This window comes from Xyrauchen texanus, chromosome 46 (genome assembly GCF_025860055.1).
Source record: "Xyrauchen texanus isolate HMW12.3.18 chromosome 46, RBS_HiC_50CHRs, whole genome shotgun sequence".
In the NCBI taxonomy this organism is placed as follows: domain Eukaryota; kingdom Metazoa; phylum Chordata; class Actinopteri; order Cypriniformes; family Catostomidae; genus Xyrauchen; species Xyrauchen texanus.
The window spans coordinates 24,511,056-24,535,994 of record NC_068321.1 but is presented as its reverse complement, the minus strand read 5'-3'; the positions used below and the strand labels follow the sequence as shown (position 1 = coordinate 24,535,994).

At 37.5% G+C, this 24,939-nt stretch overlaps 2 protein-coding genes across 3 annotated transcripts in view; both read right to left on the bottom strand.

The window, feature by feature from the left end:
- LOC127637966 (mitochondrial glutamate carrier 1-like) overlaps nt 1-6,232 on the bottom strand; it is a 35,666-nt gene extending 29,434 nt beyond the window's left edge. The window contains exon 1 of one of the 2 annotated variants that reach the window (XM_052119245.1): nt 6,082-6,232. The gene's annotated coding sequence lies outside the window, so the exon portion shown is untranslated. The remainder of the gene's footprint in view (nt 1-6,081) is intronic. The other variant, XM_052119244.1, reaches the window with a different exon arrangement.
- Nucleotides 6,233-7,223: 991 nt separating this feature from the next.
- Nucleotides 7,224-24,415, bottom strand: pidd1 (p53-induced death domain protein 1). Its single transcript, XM_052119239.1, is given in 17 exon segments — nt 7,224-8,101; nt 10,829-11,007; nt 11,280-11,387; nt 11,630-11,745; nt 11,899-12,022; nt 12,758-12,908; nt 13,145-13,280; nt 13,450-13,597; nt 13,858-14,031; nt 14,142-14,291; nt 16,152-16,353; nt 16,587-16,635; nt 16,837-16,995; nt 18,756-18,959; nt 18,962-19,168; nt 19,296-20,102; nt 24,247-24,415. Coding segments are annotated over 16 exon segments (3,006 nt in total). The 5' UTR covers nt 19,960-20,102; nt 24,247-24,415; the 3' UTR covers nt 7,224-7,866.
- Nucleotides 24,416-24,939: the final 524 nt, after the last annotated feature.

Sequence of the window (24,939 nt, the reverse complement as noted above, 5' to 3'; positions counted from 1 at the left end):
TTCTCCACAGGCCTGTTGTCATGGTTTCAGTGTGACTGCTGTGTCTGATCTGAACAAGAGGTTGTGTTGTATTGTGCTTCAAATCCAGAATAATCCCATATTTAATCCCTCAGCGTTCAGATACACCCTTTAATTGTGACATGAAATTGAATGCATAACCTTGGTAAAGAGAGGTTACTATAAGGGATTCATCCGATGTGATATTCTCAAAATAGCTGAATATTGACAGATATATCAGTCTATCACTATGCCAAATATTAGAGAGAAGAAAGCAGTAGACGTCCTGTCATTTAGAGTCGTATAGCTTCACATGTAGAGGAATCAATGGCTGACGAAATGGGAAGACAGTAATGAGTGACTTACTGAAGACCAAAGACTGATTTATTGAGTCTAAAGAGCAATAAGATGCGGGAGAGACCAAAATCAGCTGGTCAGCTCAGCCGGATCAGTAAACAAGCTCTTGTTGTCTCCTGGTTAATGGGTTTGCCGACGTACTCTCACGAGTGTGTGTGTATGTGTGTGTGTGTGTGTGTGTGTGTGTGCAGTTGCACTCTCTTCATCTCACTTTGGTCACTATTATGTCAGTAAGAGTTCTGGAAGGGTTTAAACAATTTATGGGAATGCAGTGTTTCCTACATGTTGTATTTAAATACATTTTAATAGGCACAATGGAAATTCAACAGACATGTAATAATACAGTATGTCCGTAGCATGAGTAAATATGCACATGAAAGGTATGCCGATGTTTCCAGTGCACATGTTTAAATGCTTAATTTTTCATTTTATTTCATTTTGTTTTGAGGTGCCTTAGCATGTGAATGTATTCATACAGCTGTGACTGGAAAATCTACACGAAAACTGTAATCTGCGAGTTATTAACTCGTTATCTTTCACCTTTGCCCTGTCGGGAATCATTTCACTCACACTTAAGGTCACCTGAGACAAGAATGTGTTTGACAGTCATTTATATTTCAATATATCCATTTGCCTGAAACTAAGCAAAATAATTTTTCAATTATTTGAAAATTATTTCGAGCTGGATGGAGCAAAAATTTTATGAAATTGATATTACCGTTATTTCGTTTTTTAAAGAATACCAGTATATGAATAGTGTACAATTCAGTGCCGTGTTGACACTCAAATGACCATTTTTTACCATCTGATAACATCAGTGCCATGATAATTTGATATATGGCAACTGTTAAAAAATTATTTGGCTACATTTACGGTAAAATAGTGGCAACTGTGGTTGCCAGAAATTTACAGTAAAGAAATACGATGAACATGTACTCAATTAAACTTCCAAGAGGTCTGGTCTCTACGTTTCCTTCCCAGCAAAGGTCTGGAAAATGTGTAGCTTACATAGTGTCCGAAGTTATTTGGCTAGGATAAATAGTTTTTATAACTTGCCACGTTGGCAGCGATAGTACTTTGTAAAAAAATATATATATATATACACTCACCTAAAGGATTATTAGGAACACCTGTTCAATTTCTCATTAATGCAATTATCTAATCAACCAATCACATGGCAGTTGCTTCAATGCATTTAGGGGTGTGGTCCTGGTCAAGACAATCTCCTGAACTCCAAACTGAATGTCAGAATGGGAAAGAAAGGTGATTTAAGCAATTTTGAGCGTGGCATGGTTGTTGGTGCCAGACGGGCCGGTCTGAGTATTTCACAATCTGCTCAGTTACTGGGATTTTCACGCACAACCATTTCTAGGGATTACAAAGAATGGTGTGAAAATGGAAAAACATCCAGTATCGCGGCAGTCCTGTGGGTGAAAATGCCTTGTTGATGCTAGAGGTCAGAGGAGAATGGGCCGACTGATTCAAGCTGATAGAAGAGCAACTTTGCCTGAAATAACCACTCGTTACAACCGAGGTATGCAGCAAAGCATTTGTGAAGCCACAACACGCACAACCTTGAGGCGGATGGGCTACAACAGCAGAAGACCCCACCGGGTACCACTCATCTCCACTACAAATAGGAAAAAGAGGCTACAATTTGCAAGAGCTCACCAAAATTGGACAGTTGAAGACTGGAAAAATGTTGCCTGGTCTGATGAGTCTCGATTTCTGTTGAGACATTCAGATGGTAGAGTCAGAATTTGGCGTAAACAGAATGAGAACATGGATCCATCATGCCTTGTTACCACTGTGCAGGCTGGTGGTGGTGGTGTAATGGGGTGGGGGATGTTTTCTTGGCACACTTTAGGCCCCTTAGTGCCAATTGGGCATCGTTTAAATGCCACGGCCTACCTGAGCATTGTTTCTGACCATGTACATCCCTTTATGGCCACCATGTACCCATCCTCTGATGGCTACTTCCAGCAGGATAATGCACCATGTCACAAAGCTCGAATCATTTCAAATTGGTTTCTTGAACATGACAATGAGTTCACTGTACTAAAATGGCCCCCACAGTCACCAGATCTCAACCCAATAGAGCATCTTTGGGATGTGGTGGAACGGGAGCTTCGTGCCCTGGATGTGCATCCCACAAATCTCCATCAACTGCAAGATGCTATCCTATCAATATGGGCCAACATTTCTAAAGAATGCTTTCAGCACCTTGTTGAATCAATGCCACGTAGAATTAAGGCAGTTCTGAAGGCGAAAGGGGGTCAAACACAGTATTAGTATGTGTTCCTAATAATCCTTTAGGTGAGTGTACACTGATCAGCCACAACATTAAAACCACCTGCCTAATATTGTCTAGGTCCCCCTCGTGCCGCCAAAACAGCACCAACCCGCATCTCAGATCAGCACAAATGTACAGAGCAGTTATCTGAGTTATTGTAGACTTTGTCTGTTCAAACCAGTCTGGCTATTCTCTGCTGACCTCTCTCATCAATGAGGTGTTTCCATCCACAGAACTGCCCCTCACTGGATGTTTTTTAGTTTTTGGCACCATTCGGAGTAAATTCCAGAGACTGTTGTGTGTGAAAATCCCAGAAATACTCAAACCAGCCCGTCTGGCACCAACAATCATCCATGCGATTATCTAATCAGCCAATCGTGTGGCAGCAGTGCGTTAAATCAAGCGTATATGGGTCAGGAGATTCAGTTAATGTTCACATCAACCATCAGAATGGGGAAAAAAAATTATCTCAGTGATTTGGAGCGTGGCATGATTGTTGGGCTGATTTGAGTATTTCTGGGATTTTCACACACAACAGTCTCTGGAATTTACTCAGAATGCTGCCAAAAACAAAAAACATCCAGTGAGGGGCAGATCTGCGGATGGAAAATCCTAAAGAGTCAAAATATTCACTTAAAAACTGGGCAGGGATGAGGACATTGGGGGCCTGAGGGATCCTTTCTACCAAATATGAAACTATTTCATCAAGACGTCATCATTTACATTTATGCATTTGGCAGACGCTTTTATCAAAGCGACTTACAGAGCCCTTATTACAGGGACAATCCCCCCGGAGCAACCTGGAGTTAAGTGTCTTGCTCAAGGGCACAATGGTGGTGGCTGTGGGGTTCGAACCAGCAACCTTCTGATTAACAGCCCTGTGTTTTAGCCACTACGCCACTACACCACTCCATGTAAAAATAGTAACATATGTGACACTAAAATGATGCAAAAACGCAGAAAACCCCAATAAGAAACAACTATTCCCATAAAGCATGATGAAATGGGACGATTGGGATTATTGTTATGCACCATAACTTTAACATTTATGTATTCTCTTATTAAACATAATATACATTTTGTATGTTGTATATATGGTTATTATATTACAATTATATCTATATTTTACCGTAGAATAGCATGTATTGTCTTGTTCAATATATTATAATTTTGTACTGTATATGTTAAAGGTGCTATAAGCGATTTCTTCATGGAATGTAATGCAAAAACATTACACTTATTAATGAAATAAGTGTCGTGAGATATCTCACCAGTCTCTGTGACAGCTCGAGACTCTGTAAACAACAAACAAAAATGTGTCCGCAGACAATGCCGCTTTCGGCCTGTCAATCATTTGCGTGTTCTCATTGTATTGTAGTTGCAGCGAATTATTGAGGCTTAATGCCATTTTATGGCATGTTGTTCATAACAGTTGTCAGTTGAGGGCGCTGTTTTGCTGCTGTTGTTTTTAACAACCGTTTCTGCATGATGTCAGTCTCAATAAAGATGATTTGGTATATTTGGACTAGTGCTGGGTTTTGGAAAGAAGGGCATGGCTATTTCAATGGCTAAAAGCACCCGTTAACCAATTTAAAAAATATTTTTGTAGCATTTTTACATTCTTTTACCGTTAAAAGTACAGACCTTCTTTACAGTGGTGGTATTTACAACTTAGACGATATATCGGTATTACCAAATAATCTACGTCGATATTTCTTTTGGGAAAATATCGGTTATCGGTTATGTTGGATGTAATCCAATTACAAAGTAATTAGTTACTGTAATCTAGTTACTTTTTATTCAAATAATTCCTTGTAATTTGCTGTATCTAAATCTTTCATCATTGACAATATTCATATGTTTATCCTCACTTCAATGCATATTTTATTTTGATTAGATGAAATGTTCTAAATTGAAGCAAGGGCACGTAAAGAAAAATGCGACTGTACGGAAATGTGTCCCGTCAGCTCATACTTCGTATCTTTGTAACCTAATTCCTCATTAAACCTCATCTGGTAAAATATAAACAAAACATCTGGTGAATATATAAACTATAAAAAGCTTATTTTGGTAAATACTTACATATTATTGCGCATCGTATTGGAGCCGAATCACTGTCATTTCAAAATAAGAGTCCCTTTTGTGTTTTGGGCTTGTTTACAGTTAAAAGTCCCACGTTATGCACCAAATCTTCCTTTTTTCTGGTTATTATTGGGATTTTGGTTGCACAATAAAATGCATCAGGGATTTTATTCATTTTGGACTCCTGTAGCCTCTATGTCTGTTAAACATGAAACATTTTTAACATTCTATAAATCGATATTAACTTTGACCTTAAAAAAATTATTTCCCACTACCTTTTGTATTTAAAGAATTTTTTTGAAAACATAAAAAAATACAAATTATTTACATTGATAACACCAATGCCATGAAATCTAGGGACATACTTTGTTTTTTAATTATTTTAATTATTAATAATAATTTTGTTTTGCTTTTTTTGCACACTTCTTCAGCCTTGCACTAATGATTGCATTAAAAATAACACACACACACACTCACGGTAGTATATGTTACTTTAACATCACCTTTATGTGGCGTCTAAATTCATTCTGCTGCTGAGAATCCTGTTAGAATCTCACAAGAGCGCGCATGGCGGAGCGAGAACGCGCACGCGGACGCGACCTGATGTGGGTGATCCGAGGCATGCTGGCAGCTGGGATCTGTACACACATACACACATGTATTAATGCCGCCTCTGGGAGCGGCTTTCACGAGTGGAGGGGCTTCGCAGCCGCGTCCGTGGGCCCGGTTAATCCTGCGGGGATCAAAGTGTATGCACAAGCCCAAATCTCTCCATATGACCAATATGGGGCAAAGTGGAAAACAGCCTGCTGCGGCGTAGTAAAACGCGTACCGCTAAATGATGAAAAACAGATGTTTGCGTGAAGAACAGAGTTCGCACGCGCACGACGCGCCAAACTGTCAATGTGCTGCAAGTGCGTGACGCGTCAAACGTTTAATCCTCACTGCGCGCGTAAAACGCGACATACTAGAGTGCTTACGTTCATTTTTGTCGCGTCAGAAAACCGCGTGCGTAACGTTTGACAGTAGTCTTTCATGTGCGTTGCCTTTCAGACGCGTTCTTGCGTCACGCCGCGATGGGATCATGTCTGGCCACATAACGGGAAACGATCCGCCGCATCTCGTTATAAATGAACCACAGTACCGAACGCATTCCCGTTAATGCGTTTTTTCCCCTAATATATTTACCTTAAATACGATATCCGTTCAGCTGTTATATTATTATATATTATTGTATATACATGGACTGCGTTCTCAATGCAATATCGCAAGTATTAATAATAATGCACACTGCAGAAACCTCGTGCAAGACATCATATGATCCCATTTAAGAGCGCAACAGCACTACGTACCGGATTCCGCCGTTTTTTCCCGTTACACCGATTTACTATGGCTTGATCTGATGTTTCTTCTCCTGTGACAGTGTGATAGCAGTTAAAGATGCCGGTGTTACTCCCGTTCGTGTGTCTTTGGAGGAAAGGGAGGGAGCAAAGCACGACACGTACGGAATTACAGGAGAGGAAGGAAGAGTGTTTTTGTCGCCATCTGTCGGTGCGTCCGGTTACTGCGCGCCCTGATTTTTTTCCTCGCTGTTTTTGCAACGTGAACGCGGGTGATGACGTCATAGCTGTGGCATCACGGTGACCTTGAGCTATGTATGGGATAAGGTAATGATGGAGGGCACCTTTCTGAATTGAGATTGTTTTTGTTGTTGTTGCATATAAAGCATCCTGAGGCGAATGAAAATCATCGATTCAGTAATTTAATGATTGCATTTTGATGGTGCAGATATTTAAAACACTGTGATGGGGTGAATCTCACAAAACTCATATTTGGTTATAATATCGAGAAAATCAATGAGTTAAAAAAGAAATGATGTTTTGCTTTAAGAAAACGTTTTAGAACGATAGAAATTATTTCAATGACAATGAACCACATTGCCCCCCAAATTCTCACTAATGTTATGAATTAAAAAAAATACTGAGATATTATTTATATTTTAAAGTACTTTTACATGATGGTAATATTTGTTATGCTGCCTTAGTGCCGATTTATATAATTAAAAAATGTATAACAGTATTTTTTACTTTAATCGTTTTTTTTTTTTTTGTGTGTGTGTATTGCTGTAATGAGAATCATCATTTAAAATAATGGGAATGATAAAAGAGAAATGACTGGCTGCATTACAGTTTTTGGGGTAAAATATTCCTAAACTGTCCTGAGAATAATGTCAAAATGCAAAATTGAAAGGGAAAAAAAAAAAAATCTTTAAATTGTAAAAATAATAATAATAATTATTTGTATGTATTTTTTATGAAACTTTAGATTTTAAATATTTTAATATAAAAATACACTTTAATTTATGCTCTTTTTTTTATAATAAAAAGTCATTGCATAACAGTATTTTACTACAAAATAATAAGTAAAATTTAAAATAATAATAATTTAAAATGACACAAATAGTAAAAAAGAGAAAATACATTTGGGGGGAAAATATACTGAATTTTCATGATAAATAATATAATATAAATAATGTCAATGTGCAAAATTTGTATTTGTCCTACATGAGGGCTTCACTTTCTTTTTGCATAATATTAGTTTCTTTTCATTTTGACATGAAATATGACTATTTCTTGACGTGCTTCGTGAGATTCACCCACATGCAGTAAAAAAAGGGCAAATGATCAAATCATTTTGAATGTTTCTTGGTTTAAACACATAAAAACATTTAACAAACATTCATGGCTCATTTGTCAAATTGTCGTTATGAATGAAACACATCTGTGGGAATCCGTGGGTCCTTGTTAGGCACGAGAGAGATAGACAGAGAGAGACAGACATCTAATGAAGACAGACAGCTGCTCTGACACACAATGACTCTGTCCTGCGAGATGAGGCACTTGATGTCCATGTTTTCTGCTGGTGGGAGTTTGTCATGTCCATAACCAGAAGAATCATCCTCACTCTCTTAAAGGGACAGCACATACAAAAATGAAAATTCTGTCATCATTTATTCATCTCATTCCAAACACATATGACCACCTTCTGTGGGACACAAAAAAACATGTGTTTGGAACAATATGAGGGTGATTAAACGATGACACTCATTTGTCACTTTTATACAGAGTGTTTGTGTGTCAGCTGGACGGAGTGTCTGTTGAGGTAGTTGGTGTCTCCAGTCCGACTCTCTTGAGTGATTCTTCATACTTCCTCTTTCCCAAAGTCACAATGTCTTCCACTTCCTCTGCTAAGTCCCGCCTACCATTGTCCACCAACGCTTTCATAAGTCGCTGTACCGCCCCAGGCCCCGCCCCCTGCTGCCCCCTCGCCCAATGAAAGAGCATCGCCAATACCTGGGCCCCAAAGTTGTCCCTGACAGAAAACAGACAGGGAGATGGCATTTATTTTCATTATCATATACATTTGTTATCATTAATTGTTAATATTATGTTCATACTTGCATTTTTGCTGTTTTATTTGACACTATTTGTACACAGATGTGCTGCAAACAGTTTTGAAATATGGATATACATTTTGTTTGTCATCCAATGAAGTATAGAGTGATAAAACAGACAATATTAAATAAATAAATAAATATGTATATATAATTAAATATATCATGAAAGGTTGTGATCAATACATAAAAATACAATTAATTGTGGGAATAAATAAATACATATATTTTTTACTTTATTATATGTATTAATATTTATTAATTGAATTATTTCAATGTATTATTTTTACATTTTATGAATGTAATACAATTAAATATTTTTTAATTATTAATTTTATTATTAAATAAAAATGAATAATTATTTATTGCAACATTTCATGATGTATATTTAATGATAAACTATATTGTATTAGTTATTAATTCATATGTATTAATTGTATTAATTTAATATATTATTTTTACATTTTATGAATGTAATAAAATTCAATATTTTGTTAATTATTAATTTTATTATTAAATAAAAATGAATAATTATTTATTGCAACATTTCATGATGTATATTTAATGATAAACTATATTGTATTCCTTAATAAAATACACTTTATTCCATATAATTATATAAATTACATTGCTATATTTATACATATTACAAAAAACAATAATACAAAAATAAATAAATAATACAATTATATGTGGGAATTAATAAATATATTTTTTACTTTATTATATGTATTAATATTTATGAATTTTATTATTTTAATATATTATTTTTACATTTTATAAATGTAATAAAATTAAATATTTTTTTAATTATTCATTTTAATTAATAAAAATGAATAATTATTTATTTATTGCAACAACATTTCATGATGTATTTATTCCATGATAAACTATATTGTATTCCTTAATAAAATCAATTTTATTCCATATAATTATATAAATTATACAGCTATATTCTTACTAAATAAATAAATACATTTGTAAAGACAAAGAGATGAACAGACTGCAGAAAAGGACATAGTGTGTGTGTGTGTGTTATCTCCTGCAGTGTCCCAGATGGCTTAGTTGGGGAAAGAGATTAAAACAAACACTCAGTATTTTCCTCATGTATCCATCACTGCAGTCTTATTCTGTCTGTCCTCTATCACTCCTTTCACACTCTCCTTTCTAAGAGGTTGTGAGGGATTATACACCAGTGAAAACACATCTATGATTTAGCCATTTAATTTAACCAATTCTGGAGTGCTAATTTGTAAATATTTTTGTGTTAACCCAATTAATAAAAATAAAAAAAAGAGGTCTTCAAAATCTGGGAAGCAAATTAAGAATAATATTGTTACGAAGACTTTGCTTATGATTATTAACAAGGTCACCACTACAATGTTTGGTAACCTTCCTTGAGCATTCTCACAATAGAAACACAAAAAAGGGTCAATTTAAAGATAAATAGCCAAGACAGCAACATTGCAAGATACTGTAATAAATGTGGCAAGTGTTGTTTTTTGTTGCAAAAATGAAATAAAAATAAATGATTAGGGCTGTCTGTAGATTAAACACATTAATTCAGTGCGATTCATTATATAAAAAAATAACGCAATTAATCATGCACTCAGACCTTAATAAGGACAGTTAACCTACATGTTTTTACGAGTCTCGGTCAGCAGGGGGCAGTAAATGCAGCTCCAGCTGAACAGGCAATGCAATTATCTATTTATTTATTTATCTTTAAACCAAAGTCTTTTATTGTCCTTTTTTAACAATAATATAAGAGAGAGAAAAGAAAAGCATCCCCAATCCCACCCCAACAGAGCACCAGGTTCCACCACACACACACATACACACACACACACACACACACACACACACACACACACACACACACACACACACACACACATATACACACAGTATCTCACAAAAGCGAGTACACCCCTCACATTTTTGTAAATATTTGATTATATCTTTTCATGTGAGAACACTGAAGAAATGACACTTTGCTACAATGTAAAGTAGTGAGTGTACAGCTTGTATAACAGTGTACATTTGCTGTAACCTCAAAATAACTCAACACACAGCCATTAATGTCTAAACCGCTGGCAACAAAAGTGAGTACACCCCTAAGTGAAAATGTCCAAATTGGGCCCAAAGTGTCAATATTTTGTGTGGCCACCATTATTTAACCCTCTTGGGCATGGACTGGTCTCTAGAATTTACTCAGGTTGGTGCCAGAAACAAAAAAACTTCCAGTGAGCAACAGTTCTGTGGATGGAAACCCCTTGTTGGTGAGGGAGGTCAACAGAGAATGGCCAGACTTTATTTTTATATTCAAAAAAAAATTTATTGATTGAAATTTAATTTATTTAAGTTTGTTTTATTACGGTTCTTATTTAACATTTTCTCAACATTTGACAAGAGGCTTCTGAGGACAGAGAATGTAATAAAAATGATTTACCAAAAATTGGCCCTTTTTTCATCCTCAGAATTACTGAACGAATCGTAAAAAAGGAATGCATAAAGTTTTTAATGCATTGCATAATGCATAAGTCAGTCCTAAAATAAAAGCATTCAGGTGTGAATAACAGTGCCATCTGCTGGTGGGCTCAGCTCTCTACACCCTGCCAGCTCTGATATGATCTAATGCCCACCTGTGCTGGTTTCGGATTCGTTCCAGCTGGTCATAGTTGATGCCCAGGCTGATCCCGATATTCTGCCACTCCTGGTTGATGCGTAAGGAGATGGACAGCAGGTTGGTTTGTGTTAGATATCCGCTTTCCGGGTCGCCCAGATTCAGCTCGCCGTAGATGCTCCCTTCACAATCTGCACTCTGTGTACGTATGCATAAGAGAAGATCATTGCTTTCATTCCAGATTCAAATTCTGCCCAAAATGCTGATAAATGTCTAGAAATGATGATTTGAACACATCAATTATGGCTAGTATTAAAAGTGATTAATAGATCTTTAATAATAATCTGCTGGTGGGATCCCCAAACTGAAAATGCAGGAGCCGAGTTTAGACTTTGTTCCGAGAATAGGCAAAGTTCAGTGTAGTGTTCAGAACAGAGCCAAAATGTTTTAGATATTTCCAGATGACTTACAAGAAGTCTGAGGGGTAACGTAGCCATCCACTGGTTGTCATGACCTTTTCTTTTATGAGCCACTTCCTCAGGAAGATCACTGGGCACTTCACCCCTGTAAAATGACACCTAATGGGACACATGTGTTATTACAAGAGTGATAAAGACACATTGATCTACAACAACACTGAAGCATCACATTCTCACATTCGCACCAAAACAAGGGGTTAAAACTTAGCCTGACAGCTAAAACCGTTCTACTGATCATTTCGGAGCCTATACAAACACATGCATAAGACTTCATAAGAGCCTTTAGATACAGTTTTTTTTAATATTGGACTGATCTGACAACTATAAATCACCCATCTCACCTGTCCTCTCACGGTGCCCTGCTGTGGGTGAGTCGGGCACACATGGACTTCTTTAATGTTCTTCAAGTGAGAGTAAAAGGTAAACGAGAGTCTGCCTTCTTTACAGTCAGGTCGATCTGAGAGAACACAATCATTAGCATATTAATACATTCTGCCATCATTTTGCCTTGTACTGAATTCCATTATTAAGACAGATTCGTATGTTTGATAGTGTTTGTATAGGTTGCATTGTATGCGGGTTTCTATAATAAAGGTGTGTGTTGGTCCACCTGCACTGATGTCAATTCCTCTCTCAAATCCAGCAAAAAACTGCTCTCCCTCCAGCAGGATACACAACTCTGATGGCTGAGGACCTTCATATTGTTCAGAGAGAGACACCAGCCTGCTTTCAGCCTAAACACAAACAAGATCCCCCATTTAGCCTTAACAGACTGTAGGGGCAAGTGCTGTTAGCGAGCACCTATGAAGGCCGGAACGGTACACAAGGGGGTGGCCAGCTCCATGCCCGACCGCCTTTGTCTCCCCAGTGGCGATGTTTTTTTACACACCGCACCGGGTACTCATTTTAGGCTGAGTCGACCTAGGGGAGGCCCAGGACCGGTTCAGATAATCGTCACTGGTGTTGGCCATGAGCGGGAATCAAACTCGGGTCGCCAGGTTCGTAGCGCAGCGTGCTAACCGCTACACTACCACTCTATAGCGGTTTGGGAATTGGATTTGGGAATTAGCTTTTAAGAAAATCTGCAGTTCAACCAAAGGTTTTAGGCCACAAAGGAACATGAAGGAATATAAAAATGTACCCGGAGAAGGGGGCTGTGTCAATTCTGAAAGTACTCGAGCAAATATTAAAAGCTTCAAAATACTTCAGAAAGAGCTGAGCGAATCACAAGGTTTATCGTAAAAGCTTTCCTCCTCCATGCTGTTGCATACCAGCTGAGATCCATTAATGCATTGAGATTCAGTTTGTAATTGCACTGCGACTCCCTGAATTGAAATCAAATAAAATTGTGACACGCCTAAAGATTCCCACGGCTTATTAATCAACACAATCTTTCTAAACACACAAAGACACAAACATTATGACTGCCTGCTAATAAAAACGCTTTATAAACACACATACCCTCTCACCTTGTCAGACGGCAGGCACTGTAGTAGAACCTGTGCTGGGTCTGTTTTTCTCTGAAGCACCAGGAATCGAACCCGGAACTGTTTCAACCGGTGATACATCTTCCTGACAACCCCACTAACACATCTGTGAGTGGTGTACCACAACCAGTACCTAGACACACACACAGGTTGTTGTTTGTTTGTCTATCAGTGGCTTAATTGTGTGTCGAACATGACAAATGACTTGCGGTTTAGTAAGTGAAACAGATGTTAAATCAGTAACTGCTCACTGATTCAGTAAGTCAAAATGATTCAGACTTTTTGATTCGATATTTAGATTTTTGATTGATATAGATTCTGTGCTATAGATTGTATATAGCGGTGTGTGTGTGTACAGTACACTCTTACCATGAGAAGTGTGTGATAGAGAATACAGCATAGATGTGTGTGACGAAAAGAGACACCTGAGAGGTGACGTCAGTCCAGGTATGTGCCGTGGGGTCGCCGTGCATCAGGTGCAGGCGGGAAATGTCCACCATGTGTCCTGAACGCACACATATATGAACCAAAAATGTAAATATAGTCATTGAAGTACACACTTGGCAAATGAATGCCTAAAATAAATGTAACCTCTAATGTCTGGGTATTTACATTATTCAGCCGTGAATGAGACTTTAGAAGCTTTAGAGTTGTAAAAGCATTTAAAGCAGTACCAGTGACTCCAGGTGGCAAAGGGATCTGCACTCTGATTGGCTGAAGGAAGTGCATACTGGGAGTTTGAGAGAGGCATAGCAGTGGGCTGGCACTGGCCTGAGGGTCTCCGGTCAAGTCCTGCACCTCAGATAGCGCCACCTGCAGGACCTAAGAAAAACACCAATACATAAACACACACAGTCTATTCGGGTTAAACCATATTTGGAGCAACTGTGACCAATGCCAATTACACCTAGTCACTCCATTAAAATAATGATCAGCTGTTGTATTGGTCAAAAAATATTTATCTGTGCGTCCCTAGAAACTAGTGCTCCTTAAATATTATTAACAGCGCAATAATCACATTTGATTGATTAATCACACAAATTCTTGCATAAGCAAGGGGTGTGGTATTTTGTGGTACAGACCTGCAGTGTGACAATACGTGTCTCTGTTGTGCACTCTGGAGGAAATGTGAGTTTGATTCCTGGGTCAAATTGAGATATCAGCAGTGCCCCCTCTGGAGACACAGAGCAACTGTCCAGGAAAGGACGAGAGACGGCCACAAACCAAGAAAACTGTGATACGCTGCAACAGGCCAGCTACACACACACACACACACACACATATATATATATATTACATATTCAAGGAAAGTTGAAACAAAAAATAATCAAAATGTCAGACCAAGAGAGAGTGAATGATTGCTTACCCGTGCTGGGCGGCCCCCTGGCCTGCAGCTGTGCCTCTCACTCCCCCTTCTGGTCAGGGTGGGAAGTGTCGTCCACGACTGACCATCAAACCTGCGAACTACAACATCGCCTTTCCGTGTTTTACGATATGGAACACACACCTCTACTGGCTAGAAGATTGACGGGGTAGAACACAGAAAGAAATTCTAATTACATGTGTATAAATTAATTCATATTATTATATTTCATTAATATAATATTTTTTGTATCTATCATCTACATAATAGTGTATACAGTTCAAATCAGAAGTTTACATACACTTAGGTTAACATCATTAAAACAAAATTTTTAACCACTCCACAGATTTAATATTAGCAAACTATAAGTCGTTTAGGACGTCTACTTTGTGCATGACTGGAGTAATTTTTTCAACAATTATTTACTGACAGATTGTGTCACTTTTAATTGACTATATCACAGTTCCAGTGGGTCAGAAGTTTACATACAGTAAGTTAACTGTGCCTTTAAGCAGCTTGGAAAATTCCAGAAAATGATGTCAAGCCTTTAGACAAATATCCAATTAGCTTCTGATATGAGGTGTACTGAACTGGAGGTGTACCTGTGGATGCATTTTAAGGCCTACCTCAAACTCAGTGCCTCTTTGCTTGGCATCATGGAAAAATCAAAAGAAATCAGCCAAGACCGCAGTAAAAAATTGTGGACCTCCACAAGTCCAATTTCCAAATGCCTGAATGTACCACGTTCATCTGTACAAACAATAGTACACAAGTATAAACACCAAATGGACCACGCAGCCATCATGCCACTCAGGAAGGAGACTCATTCTGTCTCCTAGAGATGAACATAGTTTGGTGTGAAAAGTGCAACTCAATCCCAGAACAACAGCAAAGGACCTTGTGAAGATGCTGGAGGAAACAGGTAGACAAGTATCTATATCCACAGTAAAAAGAGTCCTATATCGACATGACCTGAAAGGCTGCTCAGCAAGGAAGAAGCTTCTGCTCCAAAACCGCCATAAAATACCCAGACTACAGTTTGCAAGTACACATGGGGACAAAGATCTTACTTTTTGGAGAAATGTCCTCTGGTCTGATGAAACAAAATTTTAACTGTTTGGCCATAATGACCATCATTATGTTTGGAGGAAAAAGGGTGAGGCTTGCCATCCCAACCGTGAAGAATGGGGGTGGCAGCATCATGTTGTGGGGGTGCTTTGCTGCAGGAGGGACTGGTGCACTTCACAAAATAGATGGCATCACGAGGAAGGTATATGATGTGGATATATTGAAGCAATGGCTCAAGACATCAGCCAGAAAGTGAAAGCTCGGTCACAAATGGACAATGACCCCAAGCATAACTCCAAAGTTGTGGCAAAATGGCTTAAAAACAACAAAGTCAAGGTTTTGGAGTGGCCATCACAAAGCCCTGACCTCAATCTGAGAGAAAATTTGAGGACAGAACTGAAAAAGCATGTGCGAGCAAGGAGGCCTACAAACCTGACTCAGTTACACCAGTTCTGTCTGGAGGAATGGGACAAAATTCTAGCAACTATTGTGAGACACTTGTGGAAAGATCCCCAAAACGAAAGACACATCGAGTGTGGAGGCTTCATGCTATTCTCCGCGTCATCCACACACAACTCACCACGTGCCCTATCGAGAGCGAAAATCACATTATAGTGACCATGAGGAGCTTAACTTAACGTGACTCTACCCTCCCTAGCAACCAGGCCAATTGGTTGCTTAGGAAACCTGGCTGGAGTCACTCAGCACGCCCTGGATTTGAACTAGCGACTCCAGGTGTGGAAGTCAGCTTCTTTACTCACTGAACTACCCACCCTCCCCTTCATTTCACATTCTTAAAATAAAGTAGTGATCCTACCTGACCTAAGACAAATGTTTTAGGGAATGCTTTCAACTATTAAATGTCAGGAACTGTGAAAAACTGAGTTTAAATATATTTGGCTAAAGTGTATGTAAATAATTATATTGTTTTAATCCTAAAAACACCTTTTCAAATGTGGATCCGTGTGGAAGAAGCTCTAACTGGCGACTCAACAGGACGTCATGCTCCTCTAGCCACACCCCCTTCTTGTCTGGTCTCCTCTCCGCCCACTTGAGTTGTGTGACTACGCTTACGCATCTCCGTGGAAACAAGAGCTCCGCCCCTCCAGAAAGAAACACGTGACAACCAGCAGGAGATACTGAAAAACTGATGAGCAGAAAAGATACTGGCTACATTCAAAATGGAATACTAGCATCATCACTAGCAACTAGCATTAAAAATAACATGTGAAACAGAAGCATTACACAACAAAGACTTCAAACGCTACATGGAGACATAAATTAGAATACTGACTGCAGTATGCCATTCCAAATATAACCGTAGTCAAACAGTATCTAAGTGTTGAATTTTTAAGCATGTGTTAAGTGAACTAAATTCACCTGTGTTGAAGTCCAAGGTGAAGTTCTGGGATCCCGGAATCTTCCAGAACTGTTATAAACAAACAGTGACACTAGGATCAAAAGGGGTGACCGATAGATCAATCAATCAAAAAGAAGTCATGCAGCAACAAAACAATCCAATCAGAATGTATGATGTAATCTTAACAGATCATAGCTGTTTTATGAATATTTCAATACAATAACTCAATGTAAACGAGACACAAGCTTAGCAGTCAGAGTTTATAGTGACCTGGGGTCACGGGGGTAAGCGGTGGGGGGGTAAGGGGTCGTCCCAGCGGGTTGTTCCTCAAATCCAGTTTGCCGAGCTGCGGGAGGGAGCGCAAACATTCTGGAATACTCCTCAGCTCATTACTCTGAAGAACTAGCTGCCTCAGAGAGCGAAGAGATCCTGAGAGAAAGAGAGAGAGAGAAAGCCATACAGTCAGTTCCAACTAACATTGACCAATGTCTAATGTGAAAGACTCGTGATTAGATCTTTCCTTCGAAAGCTACAGGACTCATGAGTGAATGAATCAGAGCCGTTTATACCTAGTACAAACGTCTGTCTTGGTTGATCATTAAACCTAAATGGCAAAGTTTAAAGCACTTGAGTTTAGAGCATGGCGAGTAATAATGGCGGTTCTTAGAGGCATTAGAGCACATTAGTGTTTTTGTGCAGTAAATTTGTCACATTTATTTCTGACCACCTCCAAATGCGGTATCGAGTGATCGGATCGTAAAACGTTTTGGGCCATTTACACATGGATTTAGCACTGTCCACTTGTGATCAGATCGCCTGTAACAGATGTTAATACTAAGATTGTGCAATTTAAAGGCCTTGTTGCAATTTAACAATTTTATTGCGATTGTTATTAACTGTTCAGCCCTGGTTAATACCTGAACACAGTCAAGATTATGGGAAAACTGTGTCAAGATTGTGGGATTATGGGATAATAAATTATGAGATTATAGGAAAAAATCATGGGATTATATGGTAAAGATTAAGGTACAGAGATTATGGGATTGTAGTGTGAAGATTATGGGGTAAATATTACGGGGTACAAATTATGGGATTATAAAGTAAATGTTATAGTATTATGGGGTATATTTTATGGGATTATTGGGTAAATATTATGGGATTATTAGGTAAAGATAAATGGAATTATGGGGTGAAGATTATAGGATAAAGAATATGGCATTGTACTATAAATATTTTGCCATAAAGATTATGGGGTCAAGATTAACGGGGTAAACATTATGGGAAAATAAATGAAAGGTGTTGGGATTACGGGTTAAAGGTTATGAGGTAAAACAATTATGAGATTATAGGGTAAAGATTATGGTATTGAGATTTCTGGGATTGTAGTGTAAAGATTATGGGATTATGGGGTAAATATTACAGGATAAAACATTATGGGATTATAAAGTAAATGTTAAGGGACTATGGGGTAAATTTTATAGAATTATAGGTAAAATATTATAGGATTATTAGACAAAAATAATGGAATTGTGAGGTAAATATTATGGGGTAACAATTATGGAATAATAGGGTAAATATTATGGGATAAAGAATATGGGATTGAACTGTAAGGATTGTGCCATAAAGATTATGGGGTAAAGATTAAAATGAATAAAGGAAAGGTGTTGGGATTATGGGGTAAATGTTATGAGGTAAAAAGTATGAGATTATAAAGTAAAGATTATTGGATTATAGTGTACATATTATGGGGTAATGATTATGGGATTATTGGGTATACTATTGGGATTACAGGGCAAATGCAGTATTATTGGGTATATTACAGGATTAAAGGGTAATATTATGGGATTATTAGGTAAAGATAATGCAATTATGGGGTAACAATTATGGAGTAAATATAATGGGACTGTAGTGTAAATATTATGGGATTATGGAGTAAAGATTACAGGGTATATTTTATGAGATTATAAAGTAAAGTTTATGGGATTACAGGATAGATATTATGGGATTATAGTGTAAAGATTATGGGGTAATGTTTATGGGGTACATATTATGTGATTACAGGGTAGATATTATGGGATTATATTTTAGTGTAAAGATTATGGGATTGTGGGGTAAACATGATGTGGTAAAATGATGGTATTATCTGGTATACACACGTGTGTGTGTGTGTGTGTGTGTGTGTCCCTCACCCAGAGTATCTGGTAGCACTTTGAGCCTGTTATTGGACAGCTCCAGTGTTTGTAGGTCCTGCAGTTGACCCAATTCTTCTGGAAGACTCTCCAGCCAGTTAAAGGACACGTCCAGCTTCTCCAGCCTGCAAAGGAGCCCCACTCCCTGGGGCAGATCCGCCAGCCTGTTCCCCATCAGGCTCACCAGTCGCAGGGACGCCAGCGCCCGAGGTCCTCCGGAAGAGCCGTCAGATGGTTGTGACACAGCAGGAGCTCAGAGAGATGAGAGAGAGAGAGAAGACAGGGAGGAAGAGAGGAGAGATGATTGAAGGAAAGATCCAGGTGAACGAGGAAAGAGAAAGATGAGATGGATGGAGGGAGAGAGGTGAGAAGACCGGGCAGAGGTTCGCCGTGAATGTCATGGAAACGGTGTCCTTGTGATGGAGATGGGAAGAGCAGTGTAATAAAGACAAAGAAGAGAACATAAACACATGAAGTCATTTAATAGATAGATAGAAATACATACAGTCAGATAATATGCATGTGTGTGCGTGTGTGTACCTCTGATAGCCAGTGAGCGCAGCTCTGTAAGTCTGGGCAGCACACTCAACGCTCTCTCTAGCGCCCCCTCGTCCTCTGATCCCAGTCTTAGGTACTGCAGGCCTCTCATGCACTCCTGTGCACACTCCCAGAGCACCGGCAGGACCTCTCCTCCACCCCGATACACGTCCAAAACCAGCCGGCCCTCTGCCAGCACGCCATCAAGCTCCACCGACGGAGGCAGAGGAGGAGAGAGAGAGGGAAATGAGGAGGAAGAGGACAAAGAGGACAGGATCGAGAGAGGGGGAATGACAGGGGAGGGAGAAGAGGATGTAGTGTCGGAGAGAGATAGAGCCCAGGTGTCTGTATGGCCCGAGGAAATAGAAAGAGGTTCAACGTCATGCACCTGGATCAATGGTCTGGTCAGTCCTGACGGTGTAATTTCGTCCATGTGTCCAAAATCCATCTTCAGAGTTGGTCTTGTGTCCAAGATTTGTTTTCTGCAGGAAGCAGGTGAAGCCTTTGTAGGGCTTGAATGGACCATACCCACGTCTGTCCCTGTCATCGCCCTTCTTTTATCTGAAGAACAATCATAACTTTCTATATATCCTTCTTCCTCTCTCCTTCCATCAACCGTGGCGGCCCACCCTTCTTCCTCAACCGGTTTATTGTCCTCTCTCTCCATCTATTCCCTCTTTTCTTTCCTTCAGCCCCTCCTACAGACAACATATAGTGATAAAAAGGAAGGAGCGATATATCCAACGCCCCCATCACTGTGGTGGAATCACATATCTAGACTGGCCCACCATGTCCAGACAAGCCCCTGCACTGGTGTGACAGAAAGGTGTTAATTGGAAATGCTCAAAATCAGTCATAAAGCAACAATGAAATGCACAATGATTAGCATCCATGCACCTGTGCATCACCAGTCATTACAGACATAGGAGTCAATGATGTGACGCTCATTTTTTTGTCCATGTCTAATAAATTATTCAAAAATACATAAGAAATACAATTCACTCAAAACAATTACTTGAATGCACATTTTCTATGATGAACATGTTCATGTTCAATTACGGAGTTCAAAATCATTTTGATAATTTTTTCAGGGGTTTAACCCTTCCTTGGTCTTATGGGTCAATTTGACACCTTTTGAATCTTGAACACTAATTTATATCAACTTAACTTTAGGTTTTCAACCTGAAACTTCATGACATCCTCCACAGAGGTGATCTGGACCTGGCAATGTAATTTTTATTTGATTTTTTTCATTTATTTATACTCAAAACTACCAAAAAAGTCCCGATTTTGTCCTTAAAAGTCAAATTGACCCTTTTTTACGATTAACTTCAAAGCTTGTAACAAAGGCTCTGTTTGTTTTATCTCTGTACTTTTGGTCTTAAATCGTTCTCTAGGTGCATAATAGAAAAAACAATATACAGATCTGAAAGGCAGGGGGAGCCTCAAATACGCCCATAGACATTCAGTCTTTTTTGAGAAGCCTTACCATAAAATTGTAGCTAAGGTATAAAAGTCAAATAATCAAAATTTCATTGTCAAATAGTCGTTTGATGTAATTTAACGTAACATGAGATCACATTAAACTGTAATGATTACGTGTGAGAGCAGCACTGTCCAGATGCACTCTAAACTTTCCGAACAGCTTCAGATGATGTAGATCACAAAATAAGAGGGAATTTTACAAAAATAATAAATAAGTAAATACAGAAGCAGTCTCGTTGTGGCATAAGTGGAGCCGGAGCTCTTTAAAGAAACCCCCTGGTGTTACATATTTAATGCAGTTATATTTAATGCATTATAGCTTTATTAAAGATCAAATAATACGGAAGCAGATCATGTAAATAACTACAAACTCTGTCACTGGCATTTCTCTGTGCGATCAGCGCCTCTTCTATGAGTTGCATGAATGTCCCGATCTAAGGGGGAGAGATTGAAACTGCACCCGGCTGATTTAGACACTGTCACGGGGCGCTCGTTCCTCGAGCACGAACGCTTAATGCAGCTGGAATATAACGTGATGACTCGCGACTTATTGAATCATAATATATGTGTCACTGTGCATTTCTTATCATGAAGAACATTGTCCATTCGCAGCTTTATTAATAAGAGAGAGTTTTTTGTAAGTTAAAGATGGATTGAAGTGAACAGAAAGGTGAGAGAGACTTCGCACCATTAAAAACTCCTTTAAAACAACGTACATTTTCTTTAGCAGCTATACTGCAGAAGAATAAATGCGTTATATGAGAATGTTGACTATAATATTAAAAATACAAATATTTAAAAATATCTAAAAATCCTTTTAAATAGATGCATTCACCTGAGAAGCAGCATATAAGATATTTAGACTTGCTTTTAGAGAATAGATCTTGAATATATGTATATTTTGTATTTACTGCACTCACAGAAGTATAACTAAGTGAAAAAATACACTTATATACAAAATACACTTTTATTTAAGATACAAACAAGACTTGACAACAATGGGATTTTTGGCAGTGAATTTCTTTACTGAATTAAACTTTATAAAATGTATTTTCTTCCAAATAATTCAGTGAATGTCATTTAGATGTGTTTTTAAAAGATGATTTTGTCCTCATTATTGTTATTAAGCATGTTTAATACAACCTTTTAAGTCGGGACACAAGCTGAATAATCGGTTAAGAGCGAATGATTAATCGTTGCAATAATTGCCAAATAGCCGTTCTAATAATCGTTAGATTAATCGATTATCAAAATAATCATTAGTTACAGCCCTACACACAACATATATCCACAGACATCCACAAACACTCAGACAACAGACACAAATTCAAACACAAGGTTTATATATATATATAATAGTGGCAGTGTGTACGCAGCTTAATACATGCTTTTGAAGCTTTTTTAACAAGATATTTGAAGCTGCGTTGGGGCTTCCCTTGTCTTTCAGATCTGTATATTGTGATAGAGAAAAATATATATTTTTCTACTTTTAGCTGGCACCTAGACAAACGATTTAAGACCAAAAGTAGAGAGATAGATCAAACAGAGCCTTAATTTCAAGCTTTTGAATTTGAACATAAAAAAGGATCAATTTGACCGTTAAGCAGAAATTCTGGAAAAAAAAGAGGCACGAGTTGTGCAGAATAATCTTTTAATATTATTACTTAAGAAAATAAGCAGTGAAAATGTTTATTTAAAATTGTTATTAATATTTTAAAACCCTTTTTCCCCCAAACCAAAGTCAGGTGGTATAACCAACATGTAGGTAGCAATTTTGTTGTCATCATCAAAAATCATAAAACAGAGAAGACCTCTTTAAACCTGCAATACTGTGTGTTTTAAAAACAAACAAAAAACTAAAACAAATAATTTTTTTTGACATTTGTATGAAAAGGCACATTTTGTTCAGGTCATTTGGTGTAACCATTAGAAAACTTCTTGATATTCTTGACTTACAAATTCATAATATTTGTAAAAAAATATTTTTCACCTTGAAACAAAAGTTAGAAAACTTTTTTGAAATTAATGATTAAGTTACATTCATGTATTCGAAGTATTTTAATACCTTTTACTTGATGGCTACACCACATGACATTTTTAGTCATTAAATCAATTATTTTGTAGAAAATGCTAAAAAAGTAATTTTTTTTTTTTTAAAGAACCCAAACTCAAAGACTACATATCTACGAACTTAAATTTAAAAAAACTACATTTTAAAAATATTTCTAATTCTTATCACCTCGGACAAACTTATTTTTTAGATAATGCAAGATATTTTCAGTTCCAAAATCAACAGACAGCCGTGAAATAAATAATAAATATTTTAAAATAAATAACAAATATAAATAATTGTATTTTTTTGTGAACTGTGTTGAATATTATAACAATTATTGTGTAAAATAAGTGTTCTTTTCATCTAATCAATTTTATGTGCATTAGCTGCTGTCATTAGCAGTATTGGGTGTAGTAGTTATTAAAGTCATTTGTAATGCTATGACTTTCCCAATGAGGTAATTAGTAATTAAATTACAATTTTAGAGAAGTAATAATTAATTTGTAGTGGATTACTATTTTTGAGTAACTTATGCCACACTGGTCATTATGATGTATTATGAATATATAGGCATTATATCAGCCATAAGCTCTCTAAATATTGGTTTTGGACATATATCAAATTAAAGGTGCACTCAGTAACTTCTTGCTCGTGTCATCTTGGACTTACAGTGACACCTAGTGGTGTGGATGCAGCATCATTCAAAATCAATAGTTTTCAGTTACAGATGCCATTGAAGATATTCACTATTCACAATCAGCCATGATTAATTGAATCCAAGAGCGTCAGTGTCCAATAACATGATGGTTACTGAGATTAAGTGAGTAGTATTCAGTTGGTCATGTGATTTTAAAATGGCAGCCCCCATGAGGGTTCCCCTGCCCATTGTAGAATAAAACAGCATTTATAAGGTTACTGATACGACTAGAGTCCTCATCTCATATGAGTGATAATGGTTTTATACATATGTTTCAAAATTACAATTCATTTCATTAGAAGTAAAGTTTTTTTTAATGGGGAAAAAATTACTGAGTGTACCTTTAATTGACCACTAATCACTTCATTTATTAAAATTTACCACGGTAACCATTGTTTGCGCCATAGTACCATAACATTACTATAGCGTAAAACCATAATAGATTATATAGGATATCGTTCAATAGTGCATTTTTGATGACATATTTACCATAGTTTTATAACAAGATCTATGTTGTTTTTGAGGTAACCATGGCGGATTTTTGAATTCATTCACATGTGGCTACACATGAAAGCTGGCTGAATTTTATTCGTCATAAAAGCGCTGGGAAAGGGCTTTGCGGAACTTTCATACACCAGTTTAACTCATAAATCATGTTAACTAGTTGCAGAGTAACTAAATGGTCACTAAACTCATGAAATAGGGTGATACACACTTACACATCTGGAAGCGCGCGTTTCTTGATTGACGTCATGCCTTAAAACAACATACCGCCTCACGCATTCTATAAAATTAGAATTTATAAAATAAAACCAAACACGTATTATGCGTTTAAATATATTATATACATATCACGAGTTCACTTCCGTGTTTCCCGCTCATGTTTGTGTTGACACGTGCCGCGGAACTTTGAGCAAAAGGCGGGACGAAATCTCTTAAAGAGACAGTGACCACAATGATCAGAGCTCTTTCTCCACATTAAGATTTAAGATTAAAGATGCATATACGTATGAATGTAAGGGTTATGTATATCAGTTTTAGATAGATAGATGAGCAATAGTAGTGATGCTTGACTTAGAACAGAATAGGATAAAAGTCTTGCTGTTATATAGAATTTAATGTGTATATTAACCCTTAAATACATGTAAGTTTCACCAAACATTATTACATACTCGATTCTATATGAGACCCGCCACATATATCGTTGATCACAAATGGATCAACAAAATGCCCAGATAGTGTAAAAATGTCAAAACATTTTCAAGAAAATTTGAAAATAATTGAATAGTAAATATACTGATATATTTTGAAGTTTTATTTTTCAAATCAAAGAGATGATGAAACATATAGAACAGGATTCATTACTTCCACACTGAAATGTCATGACACGCAACTGGCTGTCAAACACATAT